The following is an 18,494-nucleotide window of genomic DNA, read 5'->3' as shown; positions in this document are numbered from 1 at the left end:
AAAACAAAAAGCACTGAAAACAATGAAGGAACAAAGACTGAAAACAAAAGCTGGTGGACTAATGGACAGGGAATGCTCTGAAGAAAACAAGAAGACTTTGGAAGGATTAACAAAAGAAAGAGGGAGGCGCGAACATGTTGCACACCGTCCCTGTTAACTGCACCACGTTGCAGATCCAGACTCCAGCGCTTCCCTGCATAATGTTCTTGAACTCCAGTCCTGTTTTGTATTGTGCTCTGTACAGTATATTAGATGGGGCAGCGATAGTGAAGTAAAGTATGTGTAAAATACTTGATGCCAGAAGGAATGTGTACATGAGTCTCTTTTATGTCATTGCATGTAGCTAGGCGCTTATTCTGAACTGGTGGAACTTTTGGTTCTATTTTTAGTAATTACCCCCTCTTTTGTATCTGAGGGGCGTTCTATATGCATGAGACCAGCAATTTAATGTTATGTTATGATCAATAGTATTGTTATTATGATTAATGTTGTCTGTTTGTTGATAATGATATAATTATATATACAGTACATATTATTTGTATTATTTTTTTACATTTTCATGGTATGGCAGTCAGTTTTTTTTAATTTTTATTTTCAATTTACCTTGTGAAACAAGATGAAGGCAAAAAAATCTGGAAATAAATTATAATCTTTTTTTGCTAGTCTGTTGTGTATGCACTATTTTCCCCACCTCTCACATACATTCAGACTATTTGCTTCGTCTTTGTTTTATACAAGTCACTCATGCACAAAGCATATCAAATTCCTCACTCTCCTCTCCCCCTCCCCCTGCTCTCTCTTTCTGACTCTGCTTCTTTCTCTCCATCGGTCTCTCCCTCCCTCTCTTGGTGAGTGTAGCTAATAGGAGACACATGGGATGAGTGTGAGACATGGGAGTTGAGTTGCTCCAATGAACACCAGCCACCCTGTAGAGCGAGCATTCCACGCCGCACTGTAAAAATGAAAAGAAGAAAAAAAAAATAAAGAGAGAAATGAAAAGGAGAAAGAAAGGAGGAGCTGTGAGAGTGTGATTTACGGACACTGCTGAAGGCTCAGGGCCGTGTGTGTGTTCTCACCGTGTCCGGCTGCAGGAATCTCCTTCAAACGGACACGGATCAGTGAATGCGGCCTTCATGTTGCAAGACTGAATCACTGCTGGGCTGCAGAATTGGGACATGTAGATCTGGTTAAACTAAGTGTACAATCTTACAGCATTTTTTATTTTTTAATGATACACTCTGTCCATTTAAATTATCTTAAGAGGTTTTCCAAATGCCTAAAAAAACACTTTTCCATATCTTTGTGCAATAAAACCTCCTCATATTAAAGTGACAATGATTGATAGCCTAATCTGTAGGAGCCATCTCAGTCAGTATAGTGACAATGAAAGCCAGGCACGCTACAGTATGTGAAACCTACACCGTATAGGACATGGTTGTGAGTTGGTATGTAGGTTGTGTGTCATTAAAAGTCACCTTGAATAACTGTGTCAACATAATGTAAAGTATCTTCTAGCAGGACAAATTTGATTTTACCCTGTAGTCACATCACATCTGGGGGATATTCTTAGCACTTCATCAGTCCTTTTTGTCAGGGTGGATCAGGACACTGTGAAAGGTGGAGATGAAAGATGAAGAGATTTGGTGTAGTCCAGGTATTATTATTGCAGGTTTGAAGGTAAAATAAAGGTTATTATTTTCAGCTGTTGTTTTTAAATCTAGGACAAATATTTGCAAATGATACTGATTTTTTCATATTGACCTACTTGTACCAGATATGGCTGGTTGAGTAAGTGCAATAGGATAATACACTGTGCCAGGTGAGTTTAAGTACATTCCAGTAGTTTGTGAATTTGAATTATGAATTTCTGGCGCTGATTATATTTCATTCGTCATTTGCAACCGATTCAACTCTGGCAGCAGCCAGGCTGAAAATATTACAAAAGAATATTTACCAGTAAGCACATGTGATACCAATTTGAGCAGATAAAACAAACAAGGCCACAAATCAACACCCTGGTTTTATTAAATGATCATTAAAGTAACTCTCTTCTGATCAAAGCCAGTTTTTAACTGCAATGGGAAGTCTTGCAAACCTAATCAATTCTAATGTATTCCCCAAATAACAGGAACTCTTCTGCTTCAAACTCAACTGAAATGCCAACTATTTGACATATTGATGCACAACTGTAAATCTAATCATTGTTCATGTTGCCCTTGATAGATGATGATACGTGTTAAAAGGGTATAAGTAGTGAGGTGGAAGAAGGTAATAGGTATAAAAGCGCAAGTGGTCCTCACAATGGTAGCAGTCTTTTGGAAAACTACAGAACAAGCAAAAGTGAAGCTGGCTCTTCACACAGTGGGATCATTCATGCACTCAAGTCAAATGTTATAATATGACGCTCTAACCTCCAAATGGTACCACACAGACTGTGCCAAGTTACGCTGTCATGTATCTTATGTTTGGGTTTGATGTCAGGGACTTATTTGGTTTGGTTCTTATCCCGCAGCAGCTCCTTCTAAGCAAAATGTCTTGCTTTCTACACGTCCCCCTTTCACTCAGTCTCTGTTATGCTGTGTCTCAATTGTACCCCTCATCTTTCTCTTCCCACTGGAGCTGTCATACTTCATAAAGGTTGCCCTATGCCTCCTTAATTCTATTGCACCTGCCCGACAGTTGCTGCTGATCTGTTTCTCCTCTCTTGCGGTCCATTTCTGCCCTGCCGACACACAATAGACACTAAACATGTAATTGGACATTAAACTGCCATCTTCAATTTTATATTTCCACTCTTACATTTAAACTCTTGTGTTTGTTTCATTCAATTAAACACTCATATCCCTGAAGAAGATTGAGGAGATGCTGAAGCCCGCACAGAGGGATACTTACTCTGGTCAATGAAACCTCTGCTTGAGTAAATCCTCCCAACATCTCAATCATCTGCACGAGTGCCATCTGAGCCTGCAGCAGCAACAGATCAACTGTAAAGTGGCACAAACGGTGGTTGAGAACAGAGTCTGTAGCCTTTTTCAACCCCTCTCACCCAGACAATCAATCTCTTCCGACCTCCTGCACACTTCATTCCGGCCTGGTGAAGATGATCCCAGAGGATCATCTTGAAGCATTGCTGAACATCTTTGAGTGGTTGTCTACAACTTGACCAGAGCGGAAACCAGACCGGGGCTGTCTTCTTCTTTCCACTGCACGACAGGGAGATGTCGCTCGCTGCACACAGTTTGCCAGCGTCTCAGCAAGTATGATAAAACTGTGCTCGCTAGGCCTGAAAATCACTGTCAGCTCCACAGAATTACTATACTGGTAAACTACTGGTGTTGAGGGTGTGACTACATGTGGAGGTGCAGTCACAGTAGCTGTTGCACATTCAGCTGTGTGGATGTGTGGATGTGGATTAAAATTGTTAAGTTTTTCTTGAATTCTCTGGAGGATCTAAGGCACCAAGTAAACTAAACTAGACTAGCCTTACCAGTATACTAGACCGTATCTTTGTGTGGTTTAATTACCTTGTTCTTCCACAGGGTACTGCACCATCCCTACAATCTGTCCATGGTGGCTCCCTGCTGCCCACCACCCAATACCTGCTGGGAGACACTCCAGCTACCCATAATCCTAAACAGGATTAAGCAGGTGTAGAAATAAATGGATGGGTGGATTTAGTGGGGTATATTAATGTATTAGAACAGTGGGTCAAGGGATCCAGCCAGGGATCCCTGCATCCCAGGGGGTTCATGGAAATACTGCATAGTAGTTCAAGTAATTAACAAAAATTTACATTATGATCTAATTTTTTATTTTAGCTCAAAGTAGTGGCTAAGCAGTCGGAATAGTTTAGAAAGGTAAAGTATAAATGACTAAAAAGCTTCAGCCACACTGAGTCACTAAACACTCATAGTTCAGTTTACAAAAACATGATTGTTGGCTAATACTTACATAATACTAATAGTGTTAAATACCATACCATCAAAAGCTGATCAATTGAAAATGAGCAAATATTTCCATAGTTTGGTTTATCAGTGGATTTGTGCTCAGGATGCTCCAACAGTACGTATCAAGTGACTCAGATACTCCATATTGGTCCAGCAGTCATTTCATGTACTTTCAACCCTGTGAAAGATTTAGAAATGGTTGGTGCAGAGTAGCAGCTGGAGTATTTTTCTCTTAAAACAAGAGTACCATTACAGCGTTGTGTATTAACTGCGGGGCTGACGACACATTACAGGATTATGTCCAATTTTAACTCATAAAAAGTCGAGCAGTCACGCAGATTTGTTACCTTGTTAAAATAATGATGAAAAAAATGCAGAAAAAAGTTTAAAAGAAAGAAAAGTCTTCAAGCCATCTTTACATTTATTGAACAATGAAAGAAATTTGCAGCAAAAGTAGTCGTACCTTGTGTACCCACATAAAGGGAACAGAGTGAGGAAACCCTTTGGCCACAGAGTTAATGGGAAGCACATTGCTCTTTTGGAGATCCAGGGTAAAAACCTGTCCCTGTTATTTTCTGCAACACCAAACAACAAAGAATATGCAGACTGGACTGTAAAATCACACAATGTAATCTCCTCTGTAGGGACGCTCATGTAAGTGTTTAGCTATAACCTCTAGTCTTCCCCTCTGGGTTTACACATTTGATTTAGAGCTGAGCCCCAGCACATAACTCAGCTTCTAGCTTCATTTGAATCCAGATTTTCAATTTCAGAGTGATATTGTGTCATCATGTTAATTGTCTACTCTGCACACTTGTCATAAGTGGTTTACTGCACAGAGCACCTGCATGTACATGAGAGCTCTCAGCAAATCTCTCTCCATTGAGTGATTGTGCCCTGAACTAATAATCCAGTTCAACACGATGTTTTACAACATTATGAGACGTGAATGAAGTGTAGGTGCCGGATACTTACTGGAGTCATTATCAGGATCTCAACTATTTTAATCAAACAAATTAGCAAAAGCATCAACCAAGCACATACGGACTGAAAAAGACACTATGAATATTAATGTATGGCTCCTTGAACCTTGCAGTAACCACACTTATAGATTAAAGACTTTCATATAAAATTAAACACTACAAGTATAACCTCCAAACACAGACCTGTATAAACTATTTATAGCTTTTTAAAAAGGGCTTTTCATTCAATGTAATTTAGCTTTACCTCTAATGCTGCTGCTGTACATGTACATGCACACAATGGCCAACATGGTGAATCATAGCCCTGCATCACAAATCCCAATTTCACCCCTCAATATGAGTAATGGCTTCATAATGGCACCAAATAGAAAGGGCAGCAGGGGGAAGCCCTGCTTAACCACTCTGAGGAGAAAAATGACTGATAGTGTTTCTTGTGGAAACCAAAAGAACACCCTATGTTTATATGTGGTGACAAAAGTGTATGGACGCCCAAACATTACACCCTTATGTCATTGTTGAATGCCTAAATAAAAAAATGCTGTTATGCTACTCTCCTAAACGTGTCTTTCCACAAGATTTTGGAAACTGGTTGCAGGGATTTTCTTACATTCGGCCACAGCAGCATTAGTGAGGTCGACCTCTGATACTGGGTTATCAGGATTGACTCACAATTAGTTGTACCAGTTCATCCAAAAGGTGTTTGTTCAGGTTGAGGTTAGATCTTCCCCACCAGGTTAGAAAAAAGACTGTCAAACCTTTTAACTCTAAAACAGTTAGATGTTTCCCAGATTAGAAACATGCTATTGTCTGAAAGATAGAAAAGCCTTTATTGTAATGTTATTATAAATATGACAAAACTCCTGATTGGTTTGTAAAAAAAAAACACAGTACAATACAGTCTCGTACAACCACACAACACAAGATCATTTAACACTAAACTTTCTCTTCATTAACACTTATAGCAGAAATGTTGACTTGTCATAACAGGAAAAGCACAAGTGTCACTAATAACACCAACAGTGGCTCTGTTATATTCAAATTCACCAGTAAGACATGTTACTATTATACTGTGAGCCAGCATGCATGACACCAGGATGCAGTTCAATCAAATTAAATTAAATGACTTTTATTAATTACACCTGTGCTTTTGTTATTGTGACAAAGTCCAAAAACAAACTACTGACCACAAAGTGTAAATTACAGTCAAGATGAAGTATCGACTTTTTGCCACTACGAGAAAAAAAAATCAGCAACACTTCACTTTAAGTCCCCCTATTTAAATTTATGAGCAGTATATAAACAGATAATAAAAGGTTTATAACACACTATAACATAGTTGTTAGCAGATATAAATGTTTATTAACGTAAATGTCTTCACCCATAACTCTTCCTGAGGGTCTCCGTAAGTGGAGCCTGGTGTATAAACAGATAATCAATGACAATGTAGTAAAATATGAAGAATAGAAATTATAATGTTCTTAAAATGTCCTTATTAAATTTTTAGGTACAGCTTATAAATGCTAAATGCTAAATTGGGGGACTTTTAAAAGTGTTACTAAAAAAAAAAATCAATAATCATATCAGCCAAATCTGCCAGTGAGCAACTTTGAGTTACGTCACTGGACAGGACAAACGCTCCCCAGTCACTAACATGTTAAAATGTATAAATATTAATTAATACTACTGTGGTTTTGGCACTTTTTTCCATCAGCTGAAAAACTCCTAGCATGTTTCACTGTCTGTATCTCCTCAGAAACACACTAACACACTAACGCTCGTCTTTACCTGCAGTCCAATAAGAACCATTAACATTCCAGGTGGCGACCAAAAGACAACTTCTTACAGTGTTACCTTTTTAAACTAAACAATCACTTTGAAGGGGTAGCAGCAGAGATGTTCTTTCACACATTTAATGATTGCTGCCGTTGTTTAGACCTTCATCTACTCACTAAAGCGGTCAGAAGGCATCATCAGGATCTTAATGGTTTACCACATCTGCTTTACAGCTTGCCTGGGCTGTAAGGGGATCCAGCGGCTACAATACTAAACAAACTACGAGTTTTTACTGTCTAACACTGACAAGAATGCCGATTTTGAGGCTGAACTCTTCCCGCAGGAAGGTTAGGCTTCAGACACTGAACTATTCTCATCTGAAAACTCTTCCCACAGCTGAAAAGAAATGTCCCCGACCATTTAAATATTTGATTCTAAATAATTATTTTAATTAAAAATGGCCTGTGGTTGCATTCTCACATGTGGGCTATTCTTCCATTAAACATCTGCTCCTATTTTTATACTATCTCTTCATGTAAAGCTGATATACAAGGTGAGTGTATCACCCTTTATGTTTCTAAGTTTCATGTGTAAGAAGACTACTGACCGAGAATATTGTCAGTCTCTAGAAAGGAAGAACACACATATTGCATTAGAGATACAGCAGTCTGAACAAATACACTAGATTGATGTGAAATTATGAATGAAATGCTGTTGCTGCCACCTACTGGAGCACACTGCAACCTCACTCCTCTGCTTCTGCAGCACAATGCAGAATACATCACAAACAAAGCCAAACTAAGTATGTGGAGTATTCATGTTTTATGCTGTTGGAATATTTTTGTCATAATTTCTACTTTAAATATTAATTATATCAGTGACTGTATTTGTAGTAAGTTTATTTGCACATCATTTTCTGCAGTTATAGTGTTAATATACACAAAACTTAATGAGGTCCATGCACAACATAATTCACAACTTAACATACAAAACAGACGTTACAATTCCTCGTTTGATAATAAAATTATAGACGACAAACACATCTGATATACTGGAGTCATACAGGCATATTTTCTCTCTTGTGCACAATTCTCATGTGTCTGCCAAGAGACTCCATCCATTTAAAGGATTTGCCACAATAATTACACACAAAGTGTTTCCCCTCTGTGTGGATCGTCTGGTGTCTGTTCAGAGCGCTCGTGGTGATAAAAGTCTTCCTGCATATTTCACATCTGTACGGCCTCTCACCCGTGTGTGTCCTGATGTGAGCGGCGAGGTGGGAGCAGTTACTGAAACGCTTTTCACAGACAGAGCAGCTGTAGGGCTTCTCTTTGCTCTCCTCGCCATTGTTGTTGTTATTGTTGTTGTTGTGATAGGGGTGGAAGGGCAAAGTGGGGTCCTGCAAACTGCTCTTCAGGCTGGAAGGAGATGAGATGAAGTCCTTGATGTCTGACTCAAGACCCTCTAGCTGCTCTGCATTGTGGCCCATCCAGAAATCTCTGTGGCTCTTCTGTTGCTCCTTCTTCACCTGAGAGGGCTCGGGGTGGTCCATGCCGCTGCCACTGTCTTCCTCACAGTGCTCGGTCCCAGGGGCCTCCACTACAGCTACTGACTGATGCTGAGGAGCAGGAGGATGAGGAGGATGATGGTGATGGTGGAGGAGATGATGGGTGTGCTGCTGCAGCTGAGCTCCTAGACATCTATCTGCTCGGGGTTCTATGAAAAAAGGCACATAATAGCATCACAATCATGCAATCTGATTCAAAACTAATGCAAAGCGGTTTGATGTTTGGTTGCAGTCAGATTTCATTCAAACCCACCTGACTTAAGGAGCCTCAGCTGCATCCTGAGACGACTGATTTCTAAATCTTTTGAGCATTCCTCCTCTTTGTACTCGGCTATTGTCTTCTCAACAGCTCCAAATATCTCCTCAGCCACCGCCGCCAGTCTCTCGTTGAGAAAAGCTCTCAGAGTCTGCATTTTGGACATTTCTAGAGGAGATGAGTTACCTTTAGTTGTGCTTGGAGGCGTTTTCTTACGAGTCCGTGAACGTCTAACGTCACGCTTCGCTTGTAAACACGGACATGAGACAGTGGCCACGCAAAGTCCGCAATGTGTACAGCAACAGCGCCCCCTGCTGGACTGGAGGGTCCAGGTCTGGTCATACAGGCCTTTAGTGCCGGAGGCTGCAGTTGCACCATGTATTTTTAGGAAGATCATTTTTAAATCCAGGGTAAAAACTTTTCTTTTTTCATGTGCCTATGATTGAGCTCTTTTAAAGCACTTTCAATTTTAGTCTTTCATTTGCACTCTATGTCCTTTTAATGATTTTAAAGCAAATCATTATTTTACGCTGCAAAGTCATATTTTATGCTCTATTTTAGTCTAGCTTTTATTTTATTTTTCTCTCTTTCTATTTTTATGTACTTTGTTTTTAGTTTTTATTATTAGTGGGGTTTTTGTTTTCAATTGTGTTTTAATGTTTCCAATTTTTACTATTATTGGGTTTTATTTTTATTTTTCAAATGGTATGTTTTTAAGTTTTGTGCTTCCAATTCTTACTGTCAAATGTTTGTTTTTATGTAAAGCACTGTGAGTTGCCCCTGGGTATGAAATTAGCTATATACATAAAGCTACCTTGCCTTGCCTTAAGGGGTAGACCACGTTTCCACATCACAAAACTAAATGCCTTGTGTACTATATTTAAGTACAAGTTTGAGCTCTACATGAGTATTTTCACTTTCTACAACTTGCATTTCAGAGCGAAATGTTCTTTTCACTTCACTACATTTATGTGACAGCTTTATTTACTGCTTACTTTTCAGATTAGAAGATGTACATGAAATAACATATTAAAAGCTCATAATTTAGCTTGAGATAGTTTAATTTCATGGTTTAATTTCATGCCCTCATTTAAATAACTGGTCAAGGATCCCACGGGTTAGGGTTAAAGGGTTAGGGTAAAACTCTCCAATACTTCAAAGATCTGAAAAAAGTCCAAATTAATTCAAATTTGTGCTGCAGAACTTAGTTTTTTCCCCATTTCCTAGCAGAATAATAATGTATTGGCTTTTCAGATTTGAAGGTGGCCTGACCCCAAGGCTGGGAACCACAAGACTAACCTACCTACATTTCTATAAAGTAGTTAAAACTAGCTCCACCTCGACTACGTACAACAGTTCAGTACTGCATATGCAGTGATTCATTTAATTCAATCGCAGCAGTATTTTTCCAATGGGGTATTTCCAACTGTTAATTAAATAATCTGAGCATTGATTTGTTGTTTGTTCTTGTTTCGATAATAACTATTTTAAAACAGCCCTTGCATTAAATTCCACAGGTGTTCTTGTTATTTTGTCCACCCGCTCTACATACTTGCAGCTTTGTGTTCAGTGGAAGTGGTTCAGACCTTCATCTGTTTCAACACAGAGAAAATACAAAGCAGACAAAGAAAGTGAGAAGGGCAAATATTTGATTGAAACCATGACAACAGATGTGCAGATAGTTCAGAAAACGTGGAATTTTGACCTGAGCTGAACTCGGCTGCTGCAGCAAAATCCATACAAGTGCTGATCCAGGAAAGATATCATGAAATAATCTACAGAGCCACCTTGCTGTAACTTCAAGTCCCCTACCTGCCTATTTCTAACTGAGTTTATTGTCCATTTCTCTGTCCTATAATGACTCCTTCTGTTACTGTTATTTTGTGTATTGAAACTGTTAACAGGCTGTCTCTGCAAAACTACCTAGCATGTATAAATAAAGGTCAAATTGAAACTATATAAATCCAGCTGCACAGTGGGATAAACATAGTATCCAAACATAACAGACTCATCACATTAACACATTAATCTCATAGTTAACAGAGTACTTGAAATTGTTTATTGACATGTAACACACTGCCTTGTCTTTTACTTTCACTTTAGAGGTTCAGCATCATCGCAGAAATATGTCCTTTGCCTCTTGTGCAGCTTCATTACATTGCAAGAGCTTTAACTAAGAACTATAAATAATGTTAGAAATTAATTAAGCTAAAACTCAAGCACCCTTCACATCATCCAAAACGGGAAGGTAGTAAATGTTCAGGCACAAGTGGCCGTATGTGTGTGTGTGTATCAGGCACCCTATCAGTTTTCTCAGATACATGGCTGTTTCACTGCTGCGTGTCTGTCTCAGTTCACTGATGGGATAAAAATAGCAGTCAAATGCCTCTCTGCATGGTATTGTCTTAACTGGAGTTCACTTGTGTAATGAGACACTCATTCTGGCAATTTGAGAATACCACTGAGATTACTACAGTCTGCCTGTGAATACAGCAATCTGGAGAGCAGTTCATGAAACCGATATGTATTAAAGTGTATATATGAAAGTTTATGGTTTTATGAAATATGAGAAAAACCACAATATGGAGTGACTTGGGTCAGAGATGTTTTATCAGATACTTATTCAACATAAGACAGGACACACTTAAACCATCTCTAATTTGTTTATTATGTTTTCTTACAGCCTTCACACCCTCGTACCCATCGGCCATGACACAATATGATGGACATGTAATGGATGCTTCCCTCTTGGCAAAAGAGCCAATCAGACCATGGATCATGCACATCTACAGGGAGGTAAAAAGCCACAGAATCTCATAATTACACAATAGAGACAGACATTAAAAAGACAAATACATCTGATTGACAAGAGCCGTGACACTGTTAACACAGTAGTTGGTAAACGCTTCAAGTAAAGGCGTGGACTGCCCGTCCACCTCAAGGTGTAATTATCAGTCTTTACAGCTTGAGCACTTGGTGTGGAAGTTAGTATGCACACAGACTATTTCAGTGAGCTTTTCAGTGCAGCACAGTGCATGTGTCAACCTGTCCCTTTTCTTCAGGAAGAAATATACCAAAACGATAAGGAGGGAATGACAGCATAACACATACTTTGAATAAAAAGGGGGTGGGGAATAAGTGCTGAGTGTAAGGGATTGATGGATCGTCTGAATGGAGTTGGCCTTGGATCTGGACATGGTCTTGTCACAGTCTAACAGGTTTTTATTGCTTGGCATTGATGATGTCAATGAACTCGGGCTTCAGGGAAGCTCCACCCACAAGGAAACCATCAACGTCAGCCTGGGAGCCGAGCTCTTTGCAGGTACCACCAGTCACAGAGCCTGAGAAGACAAAGAGGTTTTCATCATCATCATCATCATCAAGATGCCGAATCAGCTATTAGCAGTTTCTGTTTGCAATGTACCCACAAATTCACAGATAATCACTGCATTACTTTGATACAGAAGAAAACCTTAAGTTCTGAAGTTACAAGGAGCATCTGTTTTCTATGATTTCTAAGTTGATTTATGGATGTTGATTCATGACAGACATCAGAAATGACAATATCCTCGAGAAACTTAAGTCACACTGGGTCTAAAAATGTTTATAATTTACATGTTCGTATTTTACTGAGTTATTACCCTGAGAAGGAGTGCACATTTTGAGTGGCATAGACTGATGAGAAGAGAGGAATGTGGGAAATCCAAACGAGAAATCAAAAGATGATCACACTGACTGACCTCCATAGATGATCCTCACAGAGTTGGCAACAGCCTCAGACACGTTCTTCTTCATCCACTCCCTCAGTTTGTGATGCACTTCCTGAGCCTGAAATATCACAAAGGAAACAAGACACATTATGACGGGTCATGTTAAGAGACTGTAGAGAAATATTCAGGTAAATATTAGAAATATTTACCTGCTGTGGGGAGGCGGTCTTGCCGGTGCCAATGGCCCAGACTGGCTCATAGGCGAGCACGACCTTGCTCCAGTCCTTTACATTGTCTGTGAAAGAGACGTGTGATAAGAATTTGAATTTCGCAAGTTTCTTGATTGCACAAATGTTCCCTTAAAATGTGAATTACACCAACCAGACTGCGATTAGTGCCTAGAGTATTTAATTATTCGGTGAGATTGTCAAGGGTCACGTACCTGCGATGACCTTGGTCTGAGCGAAGACGACCTTCTCGGTGATGCCGCCCTCTCTCTCGTCCAGCTTCTCACCGATGCAGGCGATCACACCCAGGCCGTTCTCCAGAGCATGAGCGGTCTTCTGACCAATGAGCTAAAGATAAAAAACACAAAAGCATCTAATCACTAAGTGTAGACGGGGTTTATTTTTTATACACCCCGCTTCAGCGACCTTCCAGACAATGATAGAGATGTTGAGAGCTAAAAAACAAAATAATCCAGAATTACCTCATCGCTCTCTCCAAAGACATGGCGCCTCTCAGAGTGTCCCAGGATCACCCAGTGCACACCGCAGTCCTTGATCATCGCAGGGCTTGAAGATAATATTGATAGAATTACCACAAAGTTTTTAAAATTTCATATTTCTGATGGACAATTTTGTATATGACCCTATTGCTACTTTTGTGCATCTACATGATGAAGTTGTTTCACCTATCAGTGTTTACATGTGCCTCATCAAACTCTTGTTTTCCTCTGATGGACACATGACGTACCTGATCTCCCCAGTGAAGGCACCCTTGGCGACTTTGTAGCAGTTCTGAGCAGCCACGCCGAACTTGTGGTCCAGCTTGGACACGGCAAAGTCCAGGTAGATGGCGGGAGCACCGCACACAACCTCTGTGAGCACAGAAAGAAAACACTTTAGATATCGTATTCATTGTAACAAATATATTTTAGCAGTAGAACATTTTTGATCAAATTCCTTTATGTTAACAAAAGTTTAGTGTTGAAGTAGATGTGAAGGCTAAACTGTAAGTCATTCATTAAAAAAAATAAAAGACTAATCAGTAATGCAGCTTTTCTGGCACAGCAAAGATCACATAAAGCTAAATTACACATGTATTTTGCTTTGTTTCATTCTTATATCTCAGAGTTTATTCAGCTGCAGAGCATCATCCCATTGAGGGGCAGACACTTCCTCAGGATACTAAACTATGGGCTTGAACACATCAAGAAACTACTTTGAACTGCTTCCAAGTACAAGACTACATATGCATGTTTTCCCACAGTGCTGCAACACCATGGGGATTAAAGAGAGTAAACCAGCCCAGGGTTTCCAATCATGATGCTTCAGGGCAAAATCCGTATTGCAAAGTACCATCAGCTTTAAATCGATTGACAAGCAAATGGGCATCAGTGTGGAGTAATGAAATCCAAGATATGAATGTGGAGAGTTATTCACTACTGTAAAAAACAAAAACAAAAAAAACACAGCACTAGACTTGTATTACAAAATTAACTTTTCATAGTGAAATCTGTAAAACTGATTTGTGTGGCAATCTAAAGTTTGTGTTTCTCAATGTGCAAACACTGCAATTTGAACAGTCGTCCCCGTACAGTCAGCACAGTTCAAGCAGTGTACAGTAAGATTAAGACACTGACATTCACATTGTAACTGTATCTTGGGGTTACTGGAGGCTATATTAAACAGCTCCTGTTATTATTGGTTTGGTAAAGGTCATTTCTCCCCAGTCACACTCAGACCCTCTCAGTGTAAAAGGTCTGAGTTCAGCCTCCAAAAGGTCGCTTACATGGCTGCATTCTGCAGAGGTCAAAGAAAAGTCATGAGCTGAAGTTGTAAGGGTCAGAGTTTTAATGTCCAACATGTTAGAAACCCCGTCTGGGGATGAAAACAGCTGAACTTTGACTTTACAGCTGCACAGAGAGGCAGATTGGAAAAGCCTGCTGAAGTTTCTGAACGCTTTTAAAAGGAGGCGGACACTAATGGAGCAAGGTCCAAGGATGGCAGTTTGCTCAAGAGCATAGTTCAAAACAGATCAGGCCTATGATTGGTACACACAGCATCACAGTTACGTAACACCAAAGTTGCAGGAAGAGGGAAGAGCACAATAACTAGCCCGATGTCAGCGGAAACAGGCCTGGACACATTCAACATTTCCTTGCTCGAGTTTAAGTCGTGCAATGAAAAAAAAAAAGTAGTGAGTCAAGCCTTTATTAAGCAGCAGAAGCCTGTGTGTGTGAATGTGATGTGTTTCCAGTGTGCAGAAAACACACTGCAACAGGGTAAATGTCTAATGCTGCGTTCAGGTCGTGTTGGGAAAAAATCGGAGAAGAGATAAGCACGAACAAGTGTCTCTCGTTAGTGACACATCCGTAATCGTGGAGCCCTCTGAACTAAAAATAACTTGCCAGAAAATGGGCAAAAAAGGCGATTGTACCCCTCATTAGTTTGCAGATTGAACACGAGGGACAAGATTATCGACTAGCTTCACTTGAATGCACCCTGCACTTCCACAGCGGCTGGTTGTTGGACTACGTGCAGCTGCAAACGCACACCCACCACCACCACCGACATTACTGAAAACCTCATCCGAGCCGTCCATCAGCCACCACCACTCATGCATTTCTCTCTGCTTTAGATTCACTATTAGCTCGAAATCAGAGCTCACACCCAGTTACTCGATAAGGGCATGAAATAAAGGAGATGGAGTTTTGTAATGAATGATGGTATTGATTGACGTATTGAATGTCCGAGCCATTTTGAGACTGCATTGATGGGCTGTGGCATGAAAAATGGTAAAGAGAGAAAGAGAGAGAGAGAGAAGACTATAACCAGGATATCAACAGGGTATTGAAAGCCCAACTTTAAATGCATGGATGGAAATTGCAATGGACGTTTTTTCTAAATGAAGATAACATTTATTATTTATGAATTGGAAAAAAGAAAGAAAAAAAAAAGCTTCATACTGGGAAAACTGGGTTAGCTATGTAACGCCCCATGGGCCTGATTTATTCTCACAAATCAATGATTGAGCTGATTGAGTGTGTGTGTGTCCTGAAAAGTATAGATCTGGGGCAAACATGAATATAAGTTGGGTACAAACAGACAACTTAAATACATCTTATGGAAATGTTAGTTTGATGCAGTTTGATGTTCATAACTTAGAAAGAAATATAGAAAATGACAGGCACACCGGTGGCTTTAATAGTCACAAAATGTGATCTCGGGTATCAAAGAGCAGGGGAGACAATATTCAGATGGAGGAGATAGTGTGGATGTTGGATTTGAACATACCGACATTGGGGTCAACCTTGGCTCCGTTCATGGTGTGGATCAGCTCCCCCAGGCTTTTCTTGTCGCCGTTCATCTTCCAGTTTCCACCAACGAAGAATTTCCTGGTCATGATTGCGGATTTGTTTGGGGGGTTGTTTGCTAAGAAAACGGTTCCAAAAGCCCACCTGGGTCTGCCTTGTCTGGGGTAAGAGAGCGGTTGACAGAGAGCAACTCAGAGTATTTATGAGGAAGGAAAGATTTGTCCCCTCCTCTCTGTCAGCTCCATTGGTTTGTGAAGGCACGCCCGCAGACGCAGTTCCCCATTTGAGGGAGGGGAAGAGCGAAATGTCATGCTGCGTTCACGTGTTGTTTGTAAAACTTCATTACTCATATGTTCGCAAATTTTCCAAACGTGTGTTAAAATAACAGTTAGGTTCCCATATGAACACTGAAAGAAAGGTTTTCCTCACTGTAATCTTTCCTCCTGTTCATACTGGCTATGAAAAGATCCACAGTGTGTTCACACGGTCATTTTGTGCAAAAGAGAGTTTATCTGAAGCTCATATGAGGCTCCAGCAGTCTGAGTTAGTCATATCAGGTGAATAGCTGCGTGAAAGTGTGTAAGTGAAGAGACTAACATTTATACTGTAGAGTTTGCTGCTGCAATTTTTTCACCTGGGTCTTCATATTATTGACTTTTCAAAATAACATTTTTACCAAGTAAATAACTTACAGCCTACACTGTTATTAAATTATATTATTATTAATAATTTAAAATCTAATCATCAAAATTAGGCTACATGACTCCAACAAAACAAAAATGACTGTATGACTTCTTTGACCCCACAACGGTTGCTGTCCAAACTAAGTGGTTGTGGTCATTTCATGCACTTCTGTGAGCTCAGGTTCTTATAATGTGCTTAGTTTTTTTGGGTTTCAGTTTGTTTTTGCATTTTAAATGCATCCTGTTTTTACTGTATTATATTGTCTGGGACAAGGCCTCACGCTTGACTGCAGGACATGATGAACATTATTGGCACGTAATGTGTTAAAATTACGTGCCAGTACCTTGAATGAATGGGCAGTGAGAGGAATACACAGGCCAGAAAGGGAATTTCAAAGGAGAACAGTTTGGTTGTATACAGAGACAAAATGTTCTTCTTTGAAATAGAATAGTTGCAGAAGCCAGTATTTCAACTTGGCATGTTTCCTTAATTTCTGATAATATATCATGGTCATTTTAGAGTTAGTACAGTAAATATATAACATATCGATCCTTTAACAGGTGGTTAAACATACGATTGGTGTTGTTTTCATGGAGGTGCAACAGCAAGGACAAGCAGCACTTGTCGCTTGTTTGGTATGTTCCAGACCTTGAAACTTGCTTGCCTATCTGTGTGGTACTTTTGAGACCAGTGCACAGCAATTGCATTACTTCATTCAAATGAAGTAATGCAAAGCCATATACTATATATTTTATGCCATTGGCCCTACCACAGAGCCAGCTGTCAGGTTTGGGTCTGCTTTTGAACCCCAGAAATTTCTGACTTAAAACTTGCTCTGAACTCAAAAAAGACTACATATTATATACATTATATGCACTACACTATATATCCTTAATGTTCCCACAAGTCACATTTGTTTAGACAGCAGATTGTCCTGCAAATCTCATGTTGAACATCTGGCATAAAAACTAAAAGTTGGATACCTTGTGTTTGTCTCTTTTGTAGAAGCAGAAAACACATTATTATATATATACCACACTGTCCACATCAGATTATAGAGATATCCTGTATGCTCATGCTGCTGCCACCACCTTTAAACTCACCTTTAAACTTCATTACAGCAGACAGCTGTCGCTCTCACTTACCAGAAGGCTGGATGACCGTTACATCATCTAGAAGGCACCTGCAAACTTGTGTCTTCATTTATAAGGTATTGCTAGTTACCAAACATCTTTAGTGGAAGTCAGTTTTGATGTTATCCTCACCAAGTTAATTGTTGAGATATTCATTGAGCTCAGTTCTGATAACCATGACACTTGATCACTGGGGCTTGAAATGAACACCCACCAAATGGGGTAAAAATGAACAGTGGTAGATAACATGGTAAAACTACTGACCGATTTGGCTACTGATTAATTGAGCTCTAATTATTGCTGCATCTGTATGAAGCAGGCTGCAGTTGCCATGAGCATTATGTTATGATGTCTAATCAGGGCTGTAGTGGAGCTGTAGTGTTGTGACCCACAAACCTCTACCCCCTCCTTCTACGCTGGTGTTAAACAAACAAACCATCTGTGCTGACGATAGCAGGCAGACTGTAGTCGCTTTCAGTGGGACAGATAAGTGAATCAGAGTTCAGAGGATCACATAAGACATTAAACATGCAGGATCAAATAACCTGTTAGATAAAATTGACATTAGTGTTGTTTTAACTGTCCAGTTTATCTAAAATACACTAATGTTAAAGATGCTGTAGGGAACTCAAAGAAATGGGTAAAGCTGCCCCTCAGGTCTGCCTCCAAGGCCAGTAAATTAACATTTGTTTCTTTACAGAGTGAAGTAGAGTTCAATACTGGGTTTGACTGTGGATGCTTCTCTTGGTCAGTGGTGTGGTGGAAATGGGAAAGATGGACCTTGATTGACTGATTTTATTTGACAATAAAAAAAACAAACAAAAACCAAAATCAGAATAAATCCAGGATATGGGTTTCAGAAATTGTCAAGGATAACACAAGGAAGCTAGTTTGCTTATTTCC

The 18,494-nt window shown here is 39.7% G+C and overlaps 1 protein-coding gene across 1 annotated transcript; it reads right to left on the bottom strand.

Moving 5' to 3' along the window:
* Window positions 1-11,170: 11,170 nt before the first annotated feature.
* tpi1b (triosephosphate isomerase 1b) lies at window positions 11,171-15,954 on the bottom strand. The gene is made up of 7 exons (XM_053326484.1): window positions 15,755-15,954; window positions 13,212-13,335; window positions 12,946-13,030; window positions 12,679-12,811; window positions 12,446-12,531; window positions 12,267-12,354; window positions 11,171-11,867 (listed from the first exon to the last, which is right to left on the bottom strand). The coding sequence occupies exons 1-7, from the start codon at window positions 15,861-15,863 to the stop codon at window positions 11,749-11,751; spliced, it is 744 nt and encodes a 247-aa protein (XP_053182459.1). The 5' UTR covers window positions 15,864-15,954; the 3' UTR covers window positions 11,171-11,748.
* Between the last annotated feature and the right edge of the window lie 2,540 nt (window positions 15,955-18,494).

The sequence above is a fragment of the Scomber japonicus genome, chromosome 10 (assembly GCF_027409825.1).
Source record: "Scomber japonicus isolate fScoJap1 chromosome 10, fScoJap1.pri, whole genome shotgun sequence".
Classification (NCBI taxonomy): Eukaryota; Metazoa; Chordata; class Actinopteri; order Scombriformes; family Scombridae; genus Scomber; species Scomber japonicus.
The sequence above is the reverse complement of the archived record's forward strand: the minus strand, read 5'-3'. Positions and strand labels throughout refer to the sequence as shown.

What these genes read in the sequence shown, in the direction of transcription:
- tpi1b (XM_053326484.1), bottom strand. Translation starts at nt 15,863, where the DNA reads ATGACCAGGAAATTCTTCGTTGGTGGAAACTGGAAGATGAACGGCGAC. An exon ending in CAAGGTTGACCCCAATGTCG is followed by an intron (nt 13,336 to 15,754) that starts GTATGTTCAAAT and finishes CTGTGCTCACAG; the next exon opens with AGGTTGTGTGCGGTGCTCCC. An exon ending in TCAGACCAAGGTCATCGCAG is followed by an intron (nt 12,532 to 12,678) that starts GTACGTGACCCT and finishes TCTCTTTCACAG; the next exon opens with ACAATGTAAAGGACTGGAGC.